We start from the raw sequence: 26017 nt of genomic DNA, 5'->3' as shown, positions 1-26017 counted from the left end.
CCTTTTAAAGCATGAAATTCCCCAAAGGAAGACTATGCATCGAGTTTCATTTTAGGTGGAGCCTGCTGCTTGGCTGGCCGCTCATTGTCATGGAGTCTAAATACTGCTAGGGGAAACAATTTGTTTTGCTGATGTAATTAATGCTCTAGAGTCTACAGAGGTTTATTCCAGTGCTGTAAGAATAAAGAATATAACCTGCTTGACGTGCATTTACTTACCAGTCATACCACTGCCATAACAGGCTGCAATTTCTCTTTTATCTTCCTTTGACAGAGCTGCCATTCCTACTCTTGGTTCCAGGTGGTGGTCTTTCAACTCCTGTCTGCTCTCCTACTCAGACTGCACTCTCCCTAATGTTTTTTTGATTTGGTTTTTAAATAACTAGTAACCTGGAACACTTTCTTCCTGTTCTGGTTTTCAGGGTGTGCACAGCCTGTGGAGTTAGTTCATGTCAGTGTGCACCTTGTACACTTTTCCTCACAAGTCCAGACAGAGAAACATCAAATTTTTTGTTCAGCTGAGGGCAAAAAAAGGCTGTGTAGAGCGTCAGGACAAAGTGGGGTTTTTAAGTTGAGCATTTCTCAAGGAGCATATTAATGTGAATTTAGTCATTCCAAAAGTTGTGCAGAAATCAAGTGCTAATGAATAGGCAGTCGTGTTGGAGATGAGCTGACTGATGTCAAAGAGAAAGCCATAGTCTGTTGAAGATAACTCTCCTGAGTGTAGCAGGGTGCTAACACTAATCCAAATGCAGCTTTTAATTGCACCAGATAGCTCTTCCTGAAAACTGAACCCTGTTGTCAGTCCAGACTAGAAGGCATGGATGCAACTTTCACTTGTTTTGCTGTGATCACATGGGATACAGAAGGTTAACTGTCCTCTGTTTTCTTAGTATCTTGCTAGATCCAGCTTGGAGGTCTGGTAGAGGAAATAGGCCATGTCCTGAGAGTTCAGAGGGGAAGGGAGAATCATCACGTTAGGAAGTAGTGTCCTTTCCCTGATTCAGCTGATGAGAAGGAGCAAAAAGAGTTAGTAGATTAAGTTTGGAAAGATTTAAATGAAGGGTGGTCATCTTTTCTTTCAGCAGCACTAGGGATGTGCAATCAATCTGAGTGGTTGATTCATTTGTTCTAAAGACAAATGTGGGGGATAAAAGCTAGTAAAGCTAGTTACAGTCTGCAAAGGGCAGTCTCTTAACCTGTTACTCTCTACAGAGTATGAGCTGGGAGAAACCTTAAATATGGAAAGTTTTGGCTGGCCTGTGTTGTTAGGGTGGGGTGTGAATCAGCTGAGGCATCTCATTGCTCATCCACATGATATATGTGATGAAGGTCCAATGGGGCCAGTGCAGCTCCAAAATAGGAACCAGGACTAGGCAAACAAAGGAGAACTTTTTAATACAGTAAGAACAAATGGATTTTCTTCCTGCACTACTCTTCTACAGAGTTTTTATGTTACAGGTCATCTCCAGTGATTGCTTAGGCCTTGGCTTGAGCCATTAAGGCCTTGGGAACCTGTGCTACGCAGCTTGCAAATTACTTTTATGTGGCTTTCTCTGTGCCGTTTCGTTGGATTGGGCTTTTGTTTCAGCTTTCAATGGTGATAAATGTGTGCAGGATCATTCAGCAGAGCCTGGGCACAGTGCTGGTACTAATGATATTTCTCCCTTCTTTTTCTTTTACTCCAGACCAATGAGTGGAATAAGAACGATGATCGGCTGCTGCAGGCGGTGGAGAATGGTGATCCTGAGAAAGTGGCTTCATTGCTGGGTAAAAAGGGAGCCAGTGCCACCAAACAAGATAGTGAGGGCAAAACTGCGTAAGTGATTTAAACAGAAGGGTGGGGCAAAACCAGCCTTGGATATGTATGCCACTTACATGAATTAAGAACCAGACACCATCCTGAAAATGAAGTTTTCTTTTTCATCTGAAGCACAATACATTCTGGAAAGCTCCTTTCTGGTAGTCTGTATTTGCAATTCTACATTTAAAATGCTATTTCGGAATCACAAACCCATTGAGGTAACTTGAAGCTGGATTGCTGGGTAGATTGGGGTCATTTTAGGACAGGGTATTTTGGGACTCGGGAATTTCATGGCACACTGCAGATTGCACACTCCAAAAGGCATTAATCTTTGGGGCTATTTTTTCTCATGGATATTAGTTTAATGACATAGAAATTAAGATAAATTTTCCTTCTAATGTATTAGTTTGAACTGAAACTGTGGTGACTGAATTTAAAATCCTGCAGATGCTAATGATTCATGCAACTGTTCGTTGCTTTGATTGAAGTTTAGCAGTGAAAGTTGTGTGAACGAGATTCCTTTTGCAGTCTCTATTTATTTCGTATATAGTATTCTCTTCTATTCTTCCTGTTGTTCTGCGAACATTCTAAATTGTGGAAGATAAAAGATTCCAGCAAGAAAATTACAGCCAAGAGATTGCCGTCCTTTAAACTTATTTTCTTTCGGCATAGAAAGATGATTAAATAGATAAATGAGAAATAGGCGTCCTGTGACAGAACCAAAGCCTTCATGAAGTTCTGGATAGATGGGTGTTGTGGTTTAAACCCAGCTGGTAACAAAGCACCATGAAGCTGCTTGCTCACTCCTCCCCCCACCCTGGCCACAGTGGGATGAGGAGAAAATATAAAGAAAGGCTCGTGGGTCGAGACAAAGACTGGGAGGGATCACTCAACACTTATGGTCATGGGCAAAAGACAGGCTCAACTTGGGGAAGAAACAAAATCAATTTACTACAAATCAAATCAAAACAAGGATATTAAGAAGTAAAACCAAACCTTAGAACACCTTCCCCCCACCCCTCCCTCCTTCCCGCCTCAACTCCACTCCCCGTTCTCTCTACCTCCTCCCTCCAGCAGCACAGAGGAACAGGGGATGGGGGTTGGGGTCAGTTCATCACATGTTGTCTCTGCTGCTCCCTCCTCCTCAGGGGGACGACTCCTCACTCATCCCCTGCTCCACCATGGGGTCCCTCCCATGGGAGACAGTCCTCCACGATTTTCTCTAACATGGGTCCTTCCCACGGGCTGCAGTCCTTCACGAGCTGCCCCAGCGTGGGTCCTTTCCACGGGCTGCAGTCCTTCAGGCACAGACTGCTCCAGTGCGGGCTTTCTCGTGGAGTCACAGCCATCTTCGGGGGCTTCCACCAGATATGGTGTGGGCTCCTCCCTGGGCTGCAGGTGGGCATCTGCTCCCCAGCTCCCCTCCACGGGCTGAGGGGGGACAGCCTGCTGTCTTGTCTCACCACAGGCTGCAGGGGCATCAACCTCCTCCGGCGCACCTCTTCCCCTCCTGCTTCACTGACCTCGGTATCTGCAGAGGACTTCCTCTCACATTCCAATCTCCTCCTCTGCTGCAGGTTCCCTTTCTTAAATATGTTATCTCAGAGGCGCTACCACTGTCACTGATGGGCTTGGACTTGGCCAGAGGTGGGTCCAGCTCACAGCTGGGGAAGCTTCTGGCAGCTTCTCACAGGAGCCACCCCTGGAGCCCCTCCCCCGCTACCAAAAAACCCTGCCACACAAACCCAAAACAATGGGGAGAAAAGAAGACTGTTTCTAGTCTTGGGAGAGGCAGCACAAGGCAGTTTATACCAAATAATGAGTTCTAATGAATTGCCTCTGGGTTAGATTTATTGAGTCACGCTCTGCTTCTTGCTTGGTCTGTTTCAGTTTCCTACATCTACCCTATTTTCTGTTCTGCATCTGAGGAAACTGAATGATGGCAGTGACTCATAATGACCTGCAACTTCTTACTGCAGAAGTCCAAGTCCTCTAATTACTTCAAGTGGGCTTTCTCCACACTTTAATATGTTTTTTATTTTTAAAAGTTGCATGCACGTGTTTTTCTTTTGAACACAATCAAAGCATGACTTCCATTGAATCTTGTGAATTACAGCTATGTTTAGCATCTCATGTTTTTACAGTCAACGTAACTTCAGAGCTAGATTCTTAAGCTGTGCTGTATCCAGTGTAACACCTAGTTAGCAAGTTTCATATATAATTTGATACTATGAATCTTTCTAGGGAACCAACAAAGACTGAAATTATCAACCGTTATGTACAAGACTCTTAACTAAGAAACAGAGTTGTTGTAACTAGGGATCTGGCGCAACGATTTTCAGCTTTACAGGGATACACTACAAAATTCCCCTTTTTACCTCTTTATTTGCAGCTACAAAGAAGTTGATGACCATATATTTATATTAATGATGCTGTTACTAATAATGCAGATACAAATACTTCTTTCAATTGCTTGGCACAAATGTGAATTAATGCTATGAAGATCTCTGCTTGTTCTTGTTCCGTATGCTGATTTAATTGTCGTTTACTTTTTTAGTTATTTCCGTCTGGTGGTTTAAAAGAAAGCTTGAGAGAAAACAAAGAAAAATAGTATTGCTGTGGTACAGAAATACAGTGTGTCAACTCTCATTCTGTTTCTAATGCTTTGGGAAACTTACCAGATCTGCTCAGGTTATTTCTGTCTCAGTTTTGAAAGATAGAGACTGTCAGGTATAGAAACAATGATACTGATCTGGAAAGACATGTCTACCAACGAGTATCATGACCCAGAAAAGTTCTCCAGTATAGCTTATTAATAATGGGCAGTGTCTTGTTTTCATTTTCCCCACTTCAGAGTGTTTTTTTAGTGTGTGCAGAATGAAGTACAGCCATAATTTCTGTATGGGTAGGCTTGTTTCTCCTATGTTTGCAGTGTGATGCTAGGGCTTCATTCCTGCACAGTGATTCTGGGTGCCTAACATAGCTGGTTTGCCCTATCTCAGAAGCTCTGCTAAGAGGCATAGACCCTGCTGCAGCCCAGCACTGAGGTCTGTTAGTGTCCCACAGAAGCATGGTACTAGTTTGTCAGCTACCTAATCTGTAACACGCGAGAGACTCATGCTGAGGAGGTGCATCTGGAGAGGTCTTTTGGGGACAACTGGCCACCCTTGTCCTCAGATTTCACTGGTTGCTTTTTAGAAAGTGGTCTGCAGTGCCGTGTGGGAAGGGAGCAGTTTGGATGACTGGTCTATTGATCCCTGTCAGTACATATTGATGCATTTGTTTACATAATTAAGCTGAAGGTGACTAACCAGAAGAATGTGATGGATTCAATTATATAACAATGTGCATAGTGTGATTAAAGACTTTGGAATGTGCTTGAAAGCAAAAAAGGAGAAGCAATTGACTGTTGCAGTACAGGTTTGTTAAGTCTGTCATTGTCTGTTCCCTTAAGGTGTGACATGTTTCTTTTAAGATCTTTTCTTTTCCACTCTGTTAATAACCCTACAAACAGAATTCTCGATACTGCCCAGATCTTTATTTGAAGTATAGTAATATAGTATGTTATTTTAAACAGAAGGTAGAGAGGACTCTAATTTTTCATGCTTAAAGGGGTACTTAAAAGGATTTGGTTTATAATCAAATGGCTGCTTAATATGAAATGCTTGAACTGAGAGGAACAGAGAGCAGAACCCAGGATTTTCTCTGTTTGTCTTGTTTAGTACTGTGTGCATCATTCCACTGGTCCTGCTACGACGTGCTCCACCTCTGGCTCAGTTTTGGACATAACCACCTAAATCTCACCTGTGTCCTCTTTGCCTCTGTCCTATAGGTCCTTTTCTTTGTGGCTTGCCCACATGCAATAGAATAGATATGCTTAAATTAATGAGGTCTAGGTACTAGTAAATTTCTTAGAGGTAATATTTGCAGATTTTCATCAGGCAGTTTAACTCTCCAGCAGTACCTCTTAAAAAAAAAGTATTAAAAAAATATTGTCAGAGTAATGAAATGAGTTTTTTAAGACTTGCCTGACTTTCCACACCACCACCCTGCCTCTTACTCAGTCTTTTCTATAAACAATAAATCAATTTTAAGGCCATGGAGCAAATCCACCTTTGGCATAAGTTGACACAGCCCCATTGTTGCTCCCACTTACATAGCAGAGACTATTGCCAAGCGCACTTGTAATAGAACCTATCTGGAAATCTGACTCTGCCATTGTAGTCTTATTCTGCCAGATAGGGTTTTTTTGTCCAGCTTCCTTAAACAACAAAACAGTGCTTTCCAGTTTGGAATTTGATAATTTAAATCCCACTTAAACTAACAAAAAAGGGTTTTCAAAGAGAGCCTTTTCAGGAGGGGATAGGATTCATTCATGTACTGCACTTTCCACAAGACCAAGTGTTCAAATGGGCTGTTATTTAAAGAAGCTGCTGCTGTTATTGGAGTGCAGGGTAGGGGAGAATTTTGGAAAGTATTCACAATGTATAGATGGCAGCACTTCTTTGTCCTAAAGTTACTTTGTCTGTGTGCCATTCCATTATTGTCATGTTTGCATGTTTCTGCAGGGTACTGAACTAGAATTAAATGCTTATGGCTATTAAGTGAAACAATAGTCTCTGTAAATTTTTTTAACTGCAATTGAATCAGCTGTTGTTTAATAAAATTAGTCTGACAATGGTACAAAAAAGCTTCAGAAACCTCCACAAATGCAGTCTTTAAGGATTGTTTCACAAAACTATTGTCAATAGCAGTTAGTAGAAATGACATATTTTCATTTGAACCAGAATGTTCATGCCTCGGAGGCTGAACTGAAAATAAAATTTGGAGCATGTTCCAACCCCAAATCCTTTATCATGTACATAGTATTCATTTTTCTTTTCTTTCTTTCGGATCTTATTGTATAAGGAGGTGGGGCGAATGGCATGAAGGACATCAGGATTCAAAAAGTAAATCAGGTTTTAATTACCTTTGAGAGAGAGTCTTTCCTTGTACATAATAATATTTATCTTAAAGGAACCTATTGGAAGAATACAGACTTAGTACAGTCGTTATACTGTTCTAGTTGAGAAAGAAAACCATAGAAAATTGTTTAGACAGCTGATCTTCAAAACTGGAGAAGTCATAGAATCATAGAATCATTTAGGCTGGAAAAGACCTTTAAGATCATTGAGTCCAACCATCATCCATGCCCACTAAACAATGTTCTGGAGTACCTTGTCTACACGCTTTTTGAATACCTCCAGGGATGGTGAATCAACCACTTCCCTGGGCAGCCTGTTCCAATGTCTGACAGCCCTCTCAGTAAAGAAATTTTTCCTGATACCCAACCTAAACCTCCCCTGCCGCAACTTGTGGCCATTTCCTCTCATCCTATCTCCAGCCACCTGACAGAAGAGACCAGCACCCACCTCACTACAACCCCCTTTCAGGCAGTTGAAGAGAGCGATAAGGTCTCCCCTCAGCCTCCTTTTCTCCAGACTAAACAGCCCCAGCTCCCTCAGCTGCTCCTCACAAGACTTGTGCTCCAGACCCCTCACCAGCTTGGTTGCCCTTCTCTGGACACATTCCAGCACCTCAATGTCTCTCCCATAGTGAGGGGCCCAAAACTGAACACGGTACTCGAGCTGCGGCCTCACCAGTGCCAAGCAGAGGGGAACAACCACCTCCCTGCTCCTGCTGGCCACACTGTTTCTGATGCAGGCCAGGATGCTGTTGGCCTTCTTGGCCACCTGGGCACACTGCTGGCTCATATTCAGCCGGCTGTCAACCAGCACCCCCAGGTCTTTCTCTGCCGGGCAGCTTTCCAGCCACTCTTCCCCAAGCCTGTAGCGCTGCATGAAGTTGTTGTGACCCAAGTGCAGGACCTGGCACTTGGCCTTGTTGAACCTCATACAGTTGGCCTCGGCCCATCGATCCAGCCTGTCCAGATCCCTCTGTAGAGCCTCCCTACCCTCAAGCAGATCAACACTCCCTCCCAACTTGGTGTCATCTGCAAACTTGCTGAGGGTGCACTTGATCCCCTCATCCAAATCATTGATGAAGATATTAAACAGAACAGGGCCCAACACCGAGCCCTGGGGAACACCACGTGTGACCCGCCGCCAACTGGATTTCACCCCATTCACCACAACCCTCTGGGCTCGTCCATCCAGCCAGCTTTTCACCCAGAGAAGAGTACGCTTGTCCAAGCCATGAGACACCAGCTTCTCAAGGAGTATGCTGTGAGAGACAGTGTCAAAGGCCTTGCTGAAGTCAAGGAAGGTAACACCAACAGCCTTCCCCTCATCCACTAGGCGGGTCACCTGGTCATAGAAGGAGATCAGGTTGGTCAAGCAGGACCTGCCTTTCGTAAACCCATGCTGTCTGGGCCTGATCCCCTGCTTGTCCTGGACTTGCCATGTGAGTGCTCTCAAGACAAACCGTTCCATAATCTTCTCCGGTACCGAGGTCAGGCTGACAGGCCCGTAGTTCCCCGGATCTTCCCTCCGACCCTTCTTGTAAATGGGTGTCACGTTGGCAAGCCTCCAGTCCTCTGGGACCTCCCCTGTTGACCAGGATCGCTGATAGATGATGGAGAGTGGCTTGGCAAGCACCTCTGCTAGTTCCCTCAGTACTCTTGAATGGATCCCATTGGGTCCCATAGATTTGTGAGTGTCCAGATGGTGTAGTAGGTCACTAACTATTTCGTCCTGGATTAAGGGGGATTATATTCTGCTCTTCATCCTCGCCTTCCAGCTCAGGGGGCTGAGTACCCTGAGGATAACTGGTCTCCCTGTTAAAGACTGAGGCAAAGAAGGCATTAAGTACCTCAGCCTTTTCCTCATCTCTGGTGGCAACGTTCCTTTCTGTACCCTTTAAAGGATAGATATTCTCCTTGACTCTCTTTTTATTGTTAACATATTTGTAAAAACATTTTTTGTTGTCTCTTACAACAGCGGCCAGATTGATTTCTAGCTGAGCTATTGCCTTTCTAATTTCCTCTCTGTATGATCTAACAAGATCCCTGTACTCCTCCCAAGTTGCCCGCCCTTTCTTCCAGAGATGATAAACTCTCCTTTTTTTCTTGACTTCTAGCAAAAGCTCCCTGTTTAGCCAGGCTGGTCTTTTTCCTTGGCGGTTTGACTTGCGGCACATGGGAATAGCCTGGTCCTGAGCCATTAAGATTTCCTTTTTAAAGAATGTCCATCCTTCCTGGACCTCTTTGCCCTTCAGGACTGTTTCCCAAGGGACTCTCTCAACCAGTGCCTTGAAGAGGCCAAAGTTTGCCCTCCGGAAGTCCATAGTGGTGGTTTTGCTAACCCCCTTCCTTGCCTCACCAAGAATTGAGAATTCTATCACTTCATGGTTGCTAAGCCCAAGATGGCCTCCGACCATCACACCTCCCACCAGTCCTTCCCTGTTTGTAAACAGTAGGTCTAGAGAGGCTCCTCCCCTGGTTGGCTCACCTACCAGCTGTGTCAGGAAGTTATCTTCCACACACTCCAGGAACCTCCTAGATTGTTTACTCTCTGCTGTGTTGTATTTCCAGCAGCCGTCTGGAAAGTTGAAGTCCCCCATGAGTGAGTCAGGTCAGCTCAGTGCCTGTGAAATGGAAGAAGAATTGTATTATCCTCCCTTTCTTGATTAGAAATTCCTATAAATCCTCTAGGAGACCTCTGAAATTCAGGCAGTTTCTACATTATTTTCTTGTGCACGTATTGGGGGTCCTCAGTCTAACACCATGCTTTAGAAGATGTTTCTTTTGTACAGAGTCTGTATCATCTCTTAAAATCGCCTAAACATTTAAGTAAAAAAGCATACTAGCATACTGTCTTCTGAAAATTGTACCGGGGTAGGAGCTGCAAGAACGGTGTAGTGCCTGAGGATTGTCACTTCTCCAGGAGTGGATTTCATTGGTGTTCCAGTGACCTGATATGATCCCTGACATAAAATATTTTTTAATTTACTTTTATCACAATATTTAATTTATGATGGTCCAGATTGTCACAATAATGTCTAGGTTTCAGAGCATGGACAAAATAAGGAAGACCACAGTGATCTTCACCTTTTATCTCTAGCCAAAAGATGGCAGAAATCTGGTTCTTATTCCAAAATTTCTTGTGAAGTTTGTTTCCATGGGAGGCTTGGGTGTAAAAGCTTTTGCCTCTCCAAAACCTTCCTGAAGTTCTTTTCAGGTTCAAATCCTGATTGTTCTTTTTTGTTCCCCCTCTCCCCTGCAGCATTGTTATTAATATAATTCAATTAAGGTGTTGATATTAAGTTTCCTGAAAAAATTGCTTTTTACTTTAGACTAACACTTAAAAATGTTAATGAAACATCTGGGCATGGTTGGGTGAAGCCGTCCTCTGCCAGGATACTAAATTGGGCTAATTAACTTTCTCTTACATTCAGTATGAGCCAATTGTTAATGTATAGTGAGAGGAAATGCTCTTATCTCCATAATGGAGGAGCAATACTTAACTTTGATTTTATAATTTGGCAATACATGAAAAGTTCCACATTTCATACAAACATTACTGTATTCACAATTATGCAGACTTTTAAATGAGATCCATGGAGTGGAATTCATGTTAGTGGTTTGTTGCTGGCTCTTGACTGAAACTGTGTAGACCATTTCTGATGGTTTTGAGTACATGACCCATCACTTAGACTTGGAGACATCATGATCTAAGTTTTAGTTCTTAGCTATACTTTTGACAGGACTTGAAATCAACAGCATTCAGGTTCTAGCATGCATTTTTGAAGCAATTTTTTATAAGACATTTTAGTGTTTTTATGCCTTCATGTTTAAAAAAAAAAAGTGAAGAGGCCATCTTCTGAAGAGACAGAAATTAATGCTCTTTAGTTTGATTTCAATTACGAAGATCCTAAACTTCACTTCTGAAAAGGGAAGCTTTTTACTTTCTCTCTTTAGTGATTTCCTATGTTGTAAAACAAACAAATTCCACTTACTTAAAGAGCAAACTCCCTATTTCATAGAAAGTTCTTTGAGCGTTGAGAAACATCCCAACAGGTTTTGCATCTTACATGCACAGGACTTCTTGCAAATGATAGCTGGAGTTCAAAGAGGAAACAATCACTCTGTAATTTCTTCTAGGAGTCAGCTTGCGCCTTCTGTTTTATACTTGTTTTTTCACATGGGCTGATAGGATGGCTATTCTTAATGAACTATTGCATTTCATTATCTATTAGTAGGGCTGTCATTTCAGAAGAAAGCAAGTCATCTTCTGAAGGACTCCTGTAAGACATGTGTTTGGATAGCCTGTGAGCTGCATGTTCCACTCCTGCTCACAGGTAGTATTGACCAAACCTGTAATGTAGCATCAGGCAGCCGCTGGAATTCTCTGTAAAGCAGTTCCATTTGCAGAGTTGCCAAATACCCAGATTTTACCAGACCTGGCCAGGTTTCAAGAAGTTTGTCAGTTGCTTGGATCAGAGCGTAGCCTGGATGATTGGAAGTTTTTGTATGCCTGGCTTGAAACAGCTGCAGCTTGGCTCACGTGGAGGCAGAACCCAGCACCCCACTTCTGCATGAGCAATGCTGTGGCTGCTCCTTGCACTCATTTTACCTGAGCTGGCAGGTGAACAGGAGGGAAGTGTGCCTCCCCTGGGTCGGACAGAACCAGGCTCTCTAAGACTGGAGGGGACAGGGCTAAGGCTGCAGGTTTTTTTTTTATTTTTATCTACATAATGGGCTGCAGTTGTTCTACACATTTTTCAAAGACTTATGCAACCAAATAAGCTGTATGTGTAGATTTTAATTACACCAACTGGCTGCTACTGGCTTAAAAATGTACTCTAATCTATGAAGGGAAAGGGAACAACAGACAGCCAAAACAGAGCAATGTGCAAATGTTGGATTTATTTCATTTTTCTAGCTTCAAAATGAGGTCTCAGGCAATAGACTATGCTGGTGGCTGCTTATGTATTGGACTTAGATATCACTCTGCATTCTCTGGCACCTGCTTTACAGGTGCATGCTGTGTTGGGAAAGTACTAACTGGAAAATGTAGGAAAGCTCTGAAGCTGCCTTTTCCTGTACGTGTCTGTGTTCCAGTCCCTACTCCTCTTCAGAAATGTGGAATCTTAAACGCTTTAGTAGTGTAGTTATTCTGAAATGCAAAATAAAAATATATTACCATAATCATTTAAAGAGTTTATAAAAACAAATGTTAAGAGGTCATCTTAACCAGTGGTCTCTGAAGAATGTGTTACTAGTAGATTAATTACTGTAAGTATGTATTATTGCACTTGGTTTGCAATTCCCCTATGAATTAAGAGAAGTTCACTTTATACAGTTTAATTAAAAAAATCCAAATAGTTCTGTTTGCTTCAAATCTGAAGAGATTGGAAGTATTGTAAGTGTAAAAGGCACAGAAACTTCAAACACAGCACATAACCCTGAGCTATCCTTTATCAATGTCCCTCATGTCGCATAAGGATATCCATGCTCTTTGGTTCTTGGAGCACTATATGCAGTTCTTAAGCCTTGCTGGATTTTCATGCAACAAAAATGTTTTCTTTAGATTAACTTTTACTCTGTTTTTCTCAGCCTTTTCAGCCTTTTCCTGGCCTCTTGTTACGCTAACATGGTTTGGGATTTCCTTGCTCTAATTTCATGACTTTTCATGTACTAAGGTGGTTATTGGCATTTGCTGGCCCATAGCAGCAACACCAAGTGGGTTGTGTTGCAGGATGAAGGTCAAGGGAGGCGCTAGTCATAGCTCTCATTTGCTGGGCTTAATTTTAACTTTGGACTCTATTCTGGCCTTGCAAGAAACCATAGCAGGTGGCTAGCTGGTTTTACCTAAGTCAGCAAGGAAGATATGTTGATCTGGGCACATCCCTGGCATCCTCAGGGATTTCACCCTATGCTAAAAAGATGTATTGCCAGAAGCTTGAGAAGCTAACTGTGCACCCCTTTGGGCTTTACATGTGGGATGTGTTTTTAAAGAAACTACCAGAAGGAATCTTCCCTACTCTTCTGCCTTCGTTCATGCCTCTGAACTTGGTTTTAGAGGCACAGGTGACACTGCTCTCATTTCTAGGCTTTTTAAGCTTTCTGAGACTTCATTGTTTGTTGTACTTTGTCTGTTTTCCTACCCTGCAACACCAGAAATAAAAGTAGTATTTCAAAACTTCAGACTTTCTGTCAACACCTAGGAGTGCCCTGAAGCTCACCCTTGGCAGAATCTCTGTTGCAATTTGCTGATGTTAGTTGTTGAGGGACTTTAAAAATGGACACTCTGCAGGAAACTTCATATGATAAATCTAACTTGTGACCATTTATGTTTACAATTAATGGTACATGGAAGAAAAGTCTGTATGTTTCAGCCTTGAAGTGGGAGTTTGTGTTAATGTGGTAATAGACTTTGCCAAAGAAAACTGTGTATGAAAATGGAACTGCTGGAACACAACCTGAAAATGAAAAATATAAAGCTTTTGGGGATCCCAGAAATCTCTCTGAAGAGCAGCTGGGTGGATATTTCTGCTGAGTTTGAAGGCTAAAATCAGGAGTCTGTAGCTTGCCAGCTCCTGTGTTACATGATGCAATTGCTTTTTTCCTATTAAGAAAACAGCCTTTCAGCAGGCTTGCCTTTTATTAATGTCCTGTACCTTGAGGTGTGTATGATTGAAACAAGACTTTTTATGCTATGAGGCAAAGCTGGAAACTTTATATGAAATCTGTGTTGTTTTTTTTTTTGTTTGGTTTGGGGGTTTGGCAGGGGGGAGTTGGTTTTTTGTGGTGGTTTGGGGGGGTTTTTTTGGTTTTTTTGAAAGCTGTTCCAGAATATATGCTAACGCAGAAGTGTCATGTAGGGTTTTTGCCAGAGGGTTTTGTGTGTATTGGGGGAAGGCAAATGCCATCTCATGTTTAAATAGAAGATAGGAGAACACAGGCTGTGTGCATCACTTCACTTTGCAGTGGGTGGTGCTAAGGGGGAGAGAGGGAAAAAATCTCCCACAGCTCCTAGTAAATCCATACCTGCCTATGTCAACTTCTTAAAATCTTAACCTGTCTGCACTCCAGAAGGTGTTAGTTAGCAACTCAGTGATTGAATGTCTTAAAACTCAGAATACTTAATTTTCTCAGTTTGTAATGGTGCCAACTCTGGCTTGAAAACAAAATGTATTTCCTGTAACTGTTTTTCCTAAGCGGATTTTTGCACTCTTGTGGCTGCATGCATGCGTGTGACAGGATCATGACACGGACTGCCAGCATTTAATGAAAAGCTACATTTACTACATTTTGCTCTTAGGAGGAGATGAAATGGGTGCAGTGCGAAGTTATGGCTTTTATTTGTTTTAAAAAAAACAAACCCCAAACTAAAGAACTAGTAAGTATTGATAGTGATACCTGTAGGTGTCTGATTTTCCTTTAAGGCAGTCTGATTTGCCAAACATCTGGAGTGGTTCCTCCATAATTAAATGACTGGCTGTTCCTAAGACATATATCATCTCAAATAAGTGGCTGTCTTTTGATAATGCAGTCAGGGAAAGAGAAGGATTCTGTGGCTTTCATGGGGAAACATTCATGGTTTAATCTTAGCTTTTAGGTTTAAGGTGAAATTCTACTTCCCATTCTTTTCTTTGCACTGACAGGGTGCATGCACCTGTGACTGTGTGATGAAACAGAGGAAGACAGGTTTGGTTTTCAACTGGCTTTGTTCCCTGTACCAGCTCACCAGCCACACAGGTACCTACTTACTTGTGCTGCTGCAAGGAAGGAGCAGAACCTGGCATGCACTGCTCATAGAAGCATAATCCTTGCTGGAATGGACAGTTACCACTTTGCTGAGAGCCCTGCCTGGGTTGACATAGGAAGGCAGAAAACACCTCCAGTTTCAGCACCATTCTGGGACTTTCCCAATCTTTAAATCTGAAGGTGATAATTTTTCTATTAATTAAATTGCAGATGTGTCAAAATTTTGTTTTGTTTAAAAGGCTCACTTTCATCATTGTTTTTATGCTGATAAAATCTAAAACCATTCACAGAAAATTAAACTGTATTCTTCTCTAATTACTGGTCATTGTGCTGCATGCCCACAATGGACTGGACACCACACTGGACTTCCTCCTGAGTGACGGCAGGCACTTCCTTCATGCACAGAATATGCTGCTCTAGTGGTACTCACGGCCCTTTCTCCTCCAGGTCAGGTCTCGGGCACTCTAGCACTTCTGCTACTCAGCCTGTGGTGGAAAACAGTCAAAAGTCAGATATCATCTAATGTATTTATTTTTGCTGTTGTTACTGAAGTCGGAGTTGAGGCTTTGAGGGATAATAGACACTATAAGCTAGATGCTACCTCTAAAATGTGTAAAAGCTCAAGTCAGTGCAGAAAATCAGCCACGTTATCACTGGGTCTCTTTCTGATTGAGATAGCTGGCAAATTGCTTGCCTGTCTGATCTGGTAGCAGCAAAGCCTGAATATCTTCCATTTCTGTATTTTTTTTACTCAGCATTACAAAGACTCCAAGCAGTTCTGTATCTTTATCAGTCTTGTTTGTTTGTGTGAAGGTATTGGTTGGTCGGGAAACTATAAATCATCAAACTGTTGGCAGACAAGTCAGACTTTTAAAAAGTCAGTGAAGAGTTGATGTACATTAGAAAATGAAGAAGAATGATCTGCCTTGGGGGGGGATGTTTTTACTCAAAATAAACCTTGACAATGAGTGTATGTGAGTTCATAGTGTATTTCAAACATTCTTGCACTTAAAATGTTTTCGGAGCACTCAGATTAAAATGGCAAAGAACAATAGTATTATAGGCTTGCATGTATGTTTGACTTTGTTCCGTGTTTGTCATAACAGAAAATAGCAAATACAATATTCACTTAGCATCCATAATTCAACAATGCTCTTAATTTGCTTTGAGTTTTGGTAAGTAATGTGTCAGTCTACTTACAGGTCCTGGAGAAAATCTGTGTTACAGAGAATGCTAAATCTGCCCCCCAAAAAACTCTGGAGTGTGACCTTGCCAAACAGAGATGGAGCCCCTTGATTTGGTGTAATTTTTCTGCCCTTTTTTTTTTTCTGTTTTCTTTTCACAGATTAAAATTTCCTAGTTAGAAGGTTACTGTGTTAAATTAAGACTTCATATTTATTTTTTCTTATTTTCTCACATTCCACTCTACTTTTGTGGCATTTTCCCTACATATATGGACCACCCAGTTGTTTTAAGCCAGCTGTCAAAATAACATTCAGTCAGAGGATTGTGCTCAGTTTTGCAGGATGTAGCTGTGCAAATGGTTAAGCAGAGAACCTGGATATGGCAGACCCATGTCTTATTGCTAACACCAATTTAGCAAGCCCAGTTAGCTCCATTTTTACAAGTCTAACCTCTAAATGTGGATTAATTCTGTTCTTCTACCTTTGGTGAAATGATTTTTAAAGAAATGTTGTATGTGAGCTTAAGTAGTAAAAATTACAGCCCTTTTCTGTTTGAGTTAGACTGTCTGGTGTTTAAATAATGTCCGGAAACACTCATTCTTGGCCTTCTAGCAAAGACCAGCTTTATCTGAACTCTTGTGCTCTGTCTGTCAGACACTGATTGAAGAAGTCTCTGTTCCCTTGCTAGCTTGACGTTGTAACCAAAATGTGGAAAATGTCCTTTGCCCTGAATAAGGGATGGGCTTGTTTAGGACAGTTGTAAGTGCTTCACCAGTTGACATCTCCTATCTGTAAGAAATCTGCTGTTCAAAACTAGTTCAGGGCTGTCATACACAGCTGTCCACTCTATTTGGTCCCCAAGCATTCATAAAAAGCATCTCTCTGTCAGTGCATTTAAAAATGTTATTTGAGTAACATTTCTGGTCAAGAAATTTGAGGTCTTGACTGGACTTTGAGGTGATAGTCTTGTAGCTGTTCTCCACTTGACTGCAAATCTAATGAAATTTTGCGGCGTGTTTGCTCTTATTCTCAAGGCCTGTTTAGTCCAACTGGGCTTTGTGTTCCTCCTGAAGAACATAATTGTTTACTTTATCTTGTTAAGGACTGAGTAGTTACAAGGCCTGTACATTGTCAACCAACTGATCTTTATCAGCTGCTGCAGAGGTTGGTCTTGAATGCTGACTTGCTTAATTTCTGGATCCAGTGAGAAAACCACTGGGAAGGGCAGCTGCTCCTCTGCTGCACTGGAAGATCTGGAGACAATAATAAAAGACCATCCAGCCCCTTAGGAAGAATAGAAATGTTTTACAGCAATAAAAGGAATCCATCTCTAATCAGTTCAGGCTAGGGTATCAAGATGTGGCTCTTAACAGGCTTATCTATTGTGAAGGGAAAATTAACTATGTTGTAATGGGATTTTAGGCTGAATGAGAATCTAACCCTCAGTGTGGCCCTTGTTCCAACTCAAGCCCTATGTGTTTGTTTTTATTTGCCTAAGTCATTGCACAACCAGGAAGTGGGAGGAAAACTTGTTTGCTTTCATATCAAGGGAAGTTTATTCGTGAAAGATGCAAGTAAAATGCACTGCTGCTTAAGGCTTCCAGATGGTGAGAACTCCAGTGTTTGGAAACCTGCAGCTTTTGCCTCAAATATTTTAGGAAAGTTTATGTAGCTTGTAAAGAATTGCTCCATACTGAAATGAATGTCTACGGGCTTCTTTGTTTCTGGAGCCTCACTTGCTACATGGGAGCCCTCAGTATCTACTACTAAAGTGTTTGGTTTTTTGGTTTGTTTGGGGTTTTTTTAATTAAAAAAAAAGTGGGGGCTATTAACTTTAAAATCAGTTAGATCACTTCTCAAGGGAAAGTTTTTGCGCAGTGCCCTGTAAATACTCTTGACTTAAATATGGCTGTAAGAGGTTCATCCCAGTCTGAAGTCATTCCCCTCTCTCTCTTGAGCAGGGCTGGTTTCCTGGTAAGACAGTTCAGTTTACTAAATCAGCAGCTAACTAACCATGTCTCTCATTCCCGTCCCAGTTTTTTTTAGATAATTAAGGAAAAACATGTTGCTACAGGTTTACGTGAGAGATGGTAGCAGTACAAGGACATAGGGAGGGGACACACAGCAAGCAGTTGGGAGGGAGCTGCAGCAGCCCAATGCTGTTGGGCTTAGGTCACTGTATAAATGACTGAGAGTTTAAAACTTAACATCCTCTCTTTTCACAGGACTCTCCATATAGCTTCTATATTTTTGCTCTCGTTAGATCTTTACATCCTTCATACATGTTCTCTCATCTTTCACACCACCTGTACTGCTTACAGGTGATGTTTCTTTCATCCTATCAATTTGGGAGAAGCAATATTTTTAATCAGGGCTTTCTTACTTGAAAATATTTTTGGCTGTGTGAAACAAAGCATCTGTGTGTGTGACAACTTGTTGAGGACTGCCATGGGAATTGTTTGCATTGGTGGGACTGATGTGTTCATAGGTCTGTAGCCTGAAAGGGGTTAAGTTTTTCTTCTTTCTTTGATACTTTCTTTGCAGTCTGATTCTACCTAAATAAAACTTCTTTTGCACTCGCGTATTCATGTTGCATTTGGCACCATCCTACACAGTCTGTCCATAAAACCTCAGTGTTCCAGATTTAGCCAAGTTATTATTTTTCAGGTATTTATTATTCTTATGAATGTTGTCAAATGTAAGTGAGCCAAGTGCGTGCTTCACAGCCTTCCTAATATTTAAGTGACTTCAATTGTATTGTGTATCTACACAAATGTATCTGAACGTTTTTTGGTATTTGCTGGTATGTTGTGCTGGCTAAATTAGAGGTGTTGGAATTTGTCAGACTCCTTTTGTGTCCCTCTCCCAGCCATTTTCCCAGAGCCTGAGAAACAAACCTCTTCTAAAGGAGAATGTTTACACAACTTTGCATTGCTCACCAAGTACATGAAGTTTTGATCTTGAATGACTAGAGAACAGCCAGCAGCAGTGCTTTTTATGCTCTTGGAAGTGTTAACTCTTCAGTTCGTTCATGGCAGTAGTAAGCACGGGGATGAGTACACAGGGTATTTTTATATTTGCAGAGAATGGTTCAGCGCTGCCTGTCTGCCATTTGCAATCAGCAGCAGCCAGTGTGGAAGGACTCCTTGTAGGAAGTGAGGTAGTTGCTGTACTTGATAGAGGACTGTGTTCCAGGAGCTCTCCTGTTTTGATTAATTTTCTGCCCTTTGCCAGATCTTGTTTGTAGGTCTTTTTCTCTGCTGAGTTTTCAAGAAGACTGCAAAGAAGTCTACAGCTTGGAGAAACAGAGTGTTGCAGTTCACATACTATGTGCCAGAAATAGCTGTTTCATTCCTGCCTGTTATTCCCTGTTTCCCTGGTTAGCAGGCTGAACTTTATGTGTTAGTTTTAACATTTAAAGGAAGCAGTTGTTCAGAATGTAAACTCTTAAATACAGTAGTTGGTGTGGCTACATGATTTGTGATGTTCCCTTTAGATTCCAGGAGAAAATCCCCGTAACACAGGGGCGCATGATGTTAAAAATGAACATCTCCTTTAAAAGATATCAGAAAACATCCTGGAAATACTGGCCTTTTCAGTTTGGGGCATGTTGATGAAGGTCCCAACTTCTTACATGCCATTTAATAGTAATTGGAAGTGTTTTGTCTTGAATTTGTTTTTTGCATTACTCCCGCTGGAGAACAGCTCTGTATATCAAGTTCATATTGGTGGGACTCACAGAGAAGCAGTATGTCTGCCTGTACTGTGCCCATATCTTGAGATTGGCATGATATGCATCAGGAGGATATAAACTTCTCGTTTTTCAGAAGCTTTTCCTTCGTTTCTGTTTCCCAGCAAAATTAAGTCAGTAGCACATGTATAGGACTGCTTCTGTGAATCTTGAGGTGCCAAGGATGTCGAACATAAACCTTCAGCTGTGAAAAGGCTTGACTTCAGTATAACTTCTTTGGTTTGTTCTGTAATTACATCTTTAGTAATTGATGCTGTTGAGTGTGTCCTGCCATGGTGTGGTTGGTAACCTCTGCAATTTCCCACTGTTCAAACAAGCAGGTGCTTGAGGTGAAAAGCAAAACCAAAAGCTGAAAGAATACATGCGTAGCACAGTTGCACAAACATCCAGTAGCTTTGATTTCTCCAGGTGATATTCACAGGCACTAAAAGGTTTTTCCCCCCTCTACATGGAAGAAAGATGAGCTCTGTAAAGGACAGTGCAGAAGCACAACTTGATTTAGTTTAATTTAGGAGCTGAATCACCTTTTAGAGGCACTAAATTTTGTCCACTGAAATGGAGATCAGGATTGGCTAGAATGACTAGAGCAAAGTCAGTCATTCTGAATGTTTTCTTCATTAATTCCCCAAGCCCAGGCATTCTGTGGGGATATATTGCATCACTAGGGAAGTTAGTTTAGAAATTGGGTGGGACTAGATGTACATAAGGTATATGGTATGGGTTAATGAGACAGCAGCCTGTGTAAAACTATGACTACAAAAACTTTTTGATGTGCCTTCTCACTTTCAGAGCTATTATCTTCTTGGGAGGCAGTGGAAGGATGCCAAAAGATCTAAGGACAGGGAGAGAAGAACTTGCCAGTACTTGGTGTGTGAATGAAAGAGAAAGGATGTCTTAATAATAAGTGACATGTAAATGCTCTCTTCCAGTTTTCACCTGGCAGCCACGAAGGGGCATGCAGAGTGCCTCAGGATCATGGTGACACATGGTGCAGATGTGACAGCCCAAGATGGTGCAGGTATGCCTCTGTGAACCTATACATGTAGCATAATACACTCAATTTGCCTATATAGTTCTTGATGTGCAGAGTGCAACTACAGATTTGACAACACTGCTTTTCCCCACACACCGTGTAGGAAAAGCAGTTGTTACACTTGCAGGTTTAGGCATACTTGCATTTCTGCACATAGAATTCAGATTCTAAAGCCCTTAAAAACTTCTGCTGTAATATTATAAATGTCAGCATTTATAGTAGACTCCGTATGGAAAATAGTTGCTTGATTTTTATTTATTTTAATTATTTTTAAATTAGAAAAAACCAAACAACCCCAAACCAACGAGCCTCCCCCAACTCTTTCTGTTAACTTCGTTTGAGGCTTTTTGTAGGCTAAATCAAGATCTTCAGTGTTGCTTTTATGTGTATCCAAGCTATTAACCCCATTAACTGTACAGGAGTTGCAGTGAGACATTTCCTCAGGATTATGACATAGTGAAAAGAGCTGATACAGGCCAAAGCAGAGCTGAGAGCTATTAAGTATGCTGTTTCAGTCCTCCAAAGTCCTATGCCTTAATTACTACTCCACTAGGAGAATGATGGGAGCTGAATTTGAAACTGGCAAACTCTTCTTAATAGATTTCAGTATATGAAATGTACTGTGTGAGTGATGTATATGTGGAATCTGTGCCCAGCATTTTCTCTGGCTAGCCAAGTCACCTGAATGAAGCTGTCAGCATTCTGTCTCTCCAGTGACGATCTGTAAACGTTGGGCTCATGGGTTCTGTTTTGGCCACCGATTGCAGCCTGAGGGAATTTCTGTCATATATGGAAATTATTTGCCTCTGTAAGGAAGTGTCTGTGATACTGGAAGAAGCATTCAGATTATACATAATGATAAGAGAATATATGTACCTGATACAGACTATTACTCAGAATTCGTACTTCATCTTGCCTCAGAATTTATTAGTTGTTTGGATAATAAGAGGTTGCCTGCTCTCACCTGAAAGTGTTGACCCAGCATTCATTAGGGAAAGCCTTGTCTGTAATAGTCACATTATTTACAGTGAGATTCTACTGTCACAAGTGGCTCTGTCTGTGTTGAGTACTAAATCTGGCTCCTCCTTTTCTTAGTTAATGGATAATTTATTTTGCTGTTTTGGCCTCTTTAATTTTTCAGATGGTCTGTAAAATGAAACTAGAGGAGACACTGCAGTCTTTCATCATAAATCCATAGTCAGTAAATCACTGTATTGCATAGCTAAATACGAGCTCACAGTTGCTAAAAGGGAATCTGTGACATGCAAACCAAAGTAGGCCTGTGTTCTGAGTCCTCTTCTATGTGCAAGTCCACGGATCATACAAATTCATTGTAGTGGTAGCTGGTGAATTTGGCTGGTTTTGATCTTGGTGCGGGGTTCCTTTTTCATTGCCAAATGGAAGAAATCATGAAGACACTTGACAGACATCTCTCTGCAAGAGAGGCTGAGTAATACAGGAAAATTGTTTTTTAAGAAACAAAACATAACTGCACAATCTTAGACTTACTTCTGCCAAGGTATAGTCTGACACAATGTTTGTGTCATTCCTTTATATGAATCTAGACATTAAGATTATTCTGTTAACCTGCCTGAACAACAGTCTGTTGTAAATACATTCTGCTTGATGTAGGTTTTTATTTTATTTTCTCTATCCTTACTTTTCATGTGTTGTGATAGGAACAAGATGGATTATTCAAAATTTTGCCTGTGTCATGCAAAAGTTTATTCTTGTGCTTTGGCACATTTTTAAATTAAGTATTCCTGTGAATGCTTAATTTGCTTTGCTTTTATTCATTTAGGGCACAGTGCTTTACATCTTGCAGCAAAGAACAGCCACCCTGATTGCATTAAGAGATTACTTCAGGTAAAGTAAAAATTAAATTAATTTTGATTTTTGAAGTTTCCCTTTTGTTCCTGTAGATTGGTTCTACTAGATATTGACACATTTTCTGCTAATAATCTATATCACACTCTTATACTGTTGTTGTCTCCTTGCAATCAAGAGAGGTGTTTGAGTTTAAAGACCTTTTAGGCACTGTGAATGGATGATAGAAAACAGTGCGATATCTTCACTCAGTGGTCCACAAATACAGTTTTCCATGTGCAGCTGCTCTGACATAGCAAGGTTGGGTTTCAAGCAGATTGCAGCTTCTGTCTTAGCTTCCTGGGTTTTGTCTGTGTGGTTGAAGTAGATGGGTTAAGAGGTATAGGGGAAAAGGATTTTTCACTTCTGGGGGGATTTTTATATTGTTCCACTGGAATACTTTCTGTCTGTTGTTGACCATCGAAATGTCTGTCAAGTTGAAAGTCAAAGGGAGAAGAAACCAAAGTAGTTTAGGTGCTAAAATATGGAAATACTCAAATCCTCAGTGAAATGAGGCACAGGATAGTGATGAGGGGTTAGAAAGGCAGTAGAAAGAATGGGGAAGGAAAATGAGGAAAAAAAGTGAAGATGAAGAGAAGATTCTTGTGGTGTTGAGGCTGGAGATGTGCGTTAGTAAGAAACGAGAGACATTGTCCATCTTGGCTCCATTTCAGAAAGCCAGGTGAGTTTTGTTGGAGGTGATCAGAGGAGTTTGGACTTATCAGTAAGACTGTGGCTCAGACTACAGATGAAATAATGAATAATAACCTCACTTGAGCGCAGTGGTACAGAAAGAGAATTGATCCTGTATCCCAACCTCTAAATTGCTTTTCTGTGGTTACCTCAGGGCTCTCCAGTTGTCCTGTGACCCAATGTCTCTGACAATATTGGGTCCAATTTCACTGATTCCCACATCCATACTCGTTGCAAGCGGACTCCTGTGTTCCTCCACACCTGGAAAGCATTATCATTAACAGCGAGGCTCCCCTCTTCGGGATTTCTTTGCGAATATTTACTACTTCTAACGGAAACTCATTTACAGCATAAACAGTGACATCAAGTTGTCACTGTTGGTATCGCATGCAGCAGCATGATCAACCTGGCAACTAGATGTGTGTTTAATACCAAATATCTGCAGCCCATTCACTTACCAGCTACAACCAGAGAGTGCTTTTGTTGATACTTTGCTAATTTTATTACAATATGCAGATTGCTAAGGATGATCATAAGTGCAAACCCATTGGTAATATTCTCCAATAACTCATGCTCTTTGGATTGCTTTCTTGCTTCTGTGGACCAGCTTGGTGACATAAACTGTGTATGTGAGCAATGTCTAATCTTGACATGCTGGAGTTGAATTAAAACAGGCTAAATAATTATTTTACACAGGCAGAATCTTGACGTTTTTGTTACAGAATGTGGTAGTCTATGTGAACCTGTTTTCCTGGAAAATCATAGAAGTGTTGGAGGCAGTGCTACATTTGAAGTCAAAAGCTCTAATGTTTGTTTTTTATAGAAGCCCATTATTTCAGGGTCATACCTTCTTGTGTCCAAAGAGCAATGAAGCTGGTGAAGGGTTTAGAGCACAAGTCTTATGAGGAGCAGCTGAGGGAACTGGGGTTGTTTAGCCTGGAGAAAAGGAGGCTGAGGGGAGACCTTATTGCTCTCTACAACTACCTGAAAGCAGGTTGTAGTGAGGTGGGTGTTGGTCTTTTCTCCCAAGTAGCAAGCTATAGGATGAGAGGAAATGGCCTCAAGTTGTGCCAGGGGAGGTTTAGATTGGATATTAGGAAAAATTTCTTCACTGAAAGGGCTGTCAAGCATGGGAACAGGCTGCCCAGGGAAGTGGTGGAGTCACCAGCCCTGGAGGTATTTAAAGGTGTGTAGATGTAGCACTTCACCACTAAACCATGTCCCGAACTTGGCAGTGCTAGGTTTACGGTTGGACTTGATGATCTTGAAGGTCTTTTCCAACCTAAGTGATTCTGTGATTCTCTTTCTTTGCTGTAAACTAAAACTAAAATCTTCTGTACCAAAACAAGTCTTCATAAGGATTTGAAATTTGAATTTTAAAAAAGTAAATAATTTATTACTTTGAAGTCTAGATTGATCAGTAGTAGCTAGTAGCTTATAATACCACAAAATATAACTGGATTGTTGATGCTTTAGTTTTTACAAATGCAAATGAAACCTTATTGCCTTTGGCAGAAATAATGCAAGACTAATTGCCTTAGGATATGGTTGCTTTAGCTCTTACTGTAATGTAAAAAAAAAAATGAAGCTTTTCTGAGGCAAGGGAGAGAGTTTCTCTCCTTTTTTATTTCCTGGTTTAAATTGTTCCAAAACTATAACACTTTTTAGGGGTATCTCTCTCACTATGAGTATTTCCTATGGCTTCAGTATAAGCTGGTACCAAGACTGGTAGAGAGGAAGGCTGTGCCTTTCTTCACTATTCTTTTCAGGAGTAGCTCATAAAACTTATCTCAGATACGTTCAACACTCTGTCCTTAGCATCTCATGTACATTTTTATTTTCTTGGTATTTCTCTTATTGCTTCTTTTTTTTCCTTCTCGTTATTGAACTGTGCAGAGTAAATGTCCAGCAGACAGCACTGACAATTCTGGGAAAACAGCTTTACATTATGCAGGTAACTTCTTTGTTGAAAGCTTGTACTATCTATTTTGTAGTGCTTGATATTCCTAGATCTTCAGCCTGGTGGAGTTTTTTAGGTTCTAGTGACTCCGCTGATGGTTTACAAATTTCAGGTATTTTTTTAGATAAATACTGTGAATACTGAATTTCAGTTAATTACAGTTAAGAAGCTTAACTTGCACACTTGCAAGTGCAGTGCCACTGGAATACTTAAGGTTAGGTTGATTTTGACTTCAGTCTTTAACGATTATATCATGCTAATTTGGATGATGACTATTGGTTGTATTTCGGCATACAACTTGCTGTTCATCCTTTTAGTCTTTCTCTCCTTAAAACAGAGAAATACAGTTTAATTTGTTTTTCTTGGACCCCACTGTAATGCTGCTGTATTGCAAGTGGAAGCACAGAACACAAATTTTGTAAATGGGTTTTAACGGCCTTTTATGCTTGTCTGTTCTTTGTTTCTTTTTTTTTAGCTGCATGTGGTTGTCTTCAGGCAGTTCAACTTCTGTGTGAACACAAATGTCCAATTAACGTCAAAGATTTGGTATGTACCTCTTCCCATTGTGTACTACAAATACTTAAGAGCTTTTACCACCTTTCACTCCAGTCAATCTCAGGTGCAGCAGTTCAAAGCGATACCATGCTTATATTTCTTTTTGGATTTCTCTAGTGGAGGAAGTTCCTTTTGCAGCTTGCCATAGCAGAGGTGGGAAATTACTTAAAATCTAATACAGTAGTGGCAGGATTTGCTGCTCATTAAATTGAGGCATTGGTACAAGTAGCTAGAATCAATTCTGATATATTCAAAACATGATTAAAAGTCTTTCCATTGACTCCAGTATGGAAAAGGCCCGTTATCTGGCCAAGTGCTGTGAAATGCTCACAGAGCCCAACCAAAGTATGATAAGCCTAAGGGGAAAAAATATATTTGATGTAGTCTAAAGACTCAGGGACACAACATTCACGATTATGACATATCTACAACCAACCAGGTCTGGTTTTGGCAATGATGCAAA

At 41.1% G+C, this 26017-nt stretch overlaps 1 protein-coding gene across 5 annotated transcripts in view; it reads left to right on the top strand.

Annotated features, from left to right (window-relative positions):
* Positions 1-26017, top strand: part of RAI14 (retinoic acid induced 14) — an 89746-nt gene that overhangs the window by 49557 nt on the left and 14172 nt on the right. For all 5 annotated transcript variants that reach the window (XM_052777097.1, XM_052777101.1, XM_052777100.1 and 2 more), the window contains 5 exons: positions 1688-1818; positions 20377-20465; positions 22282-22346; positions 24936-24993; positions 25475-25545. In XM_052777097.1, the coding sequence (XP_052633057.1) occupies positions 1688-1818; positions 20377-20465; positions 22282-22346; positions 24936-24993; positions 25475-25545 (414 nt within the window). The remainder of the gene's footprint in view (positions 1-1687; positions 1819-20376; positions 20466-22281; positions 22347-24935; positions 24994-25474; positions 25546-26017) is intronic.

Source organism: Harpia harpyja, chromosome Z, assembly GCF_026419915.1.
Source record: "Harpia harpyja isolate bHarHar1 chromosome Z, bHarHar1 primary haplotype, whole genome shotgun sequence".
Taxonomy (NCBI): domain Eukaryota; kingdom Metazoa; phylum Chordata; class Aves; order Accipitriformes; family Accipitridae; genus Harpia; species Harpia harpyja.
The sequence above is the reverse complement of the archived record's forward strand: the minus strand, read 5'-3'. Positions and strand labels throughout refer to the sequence as shown.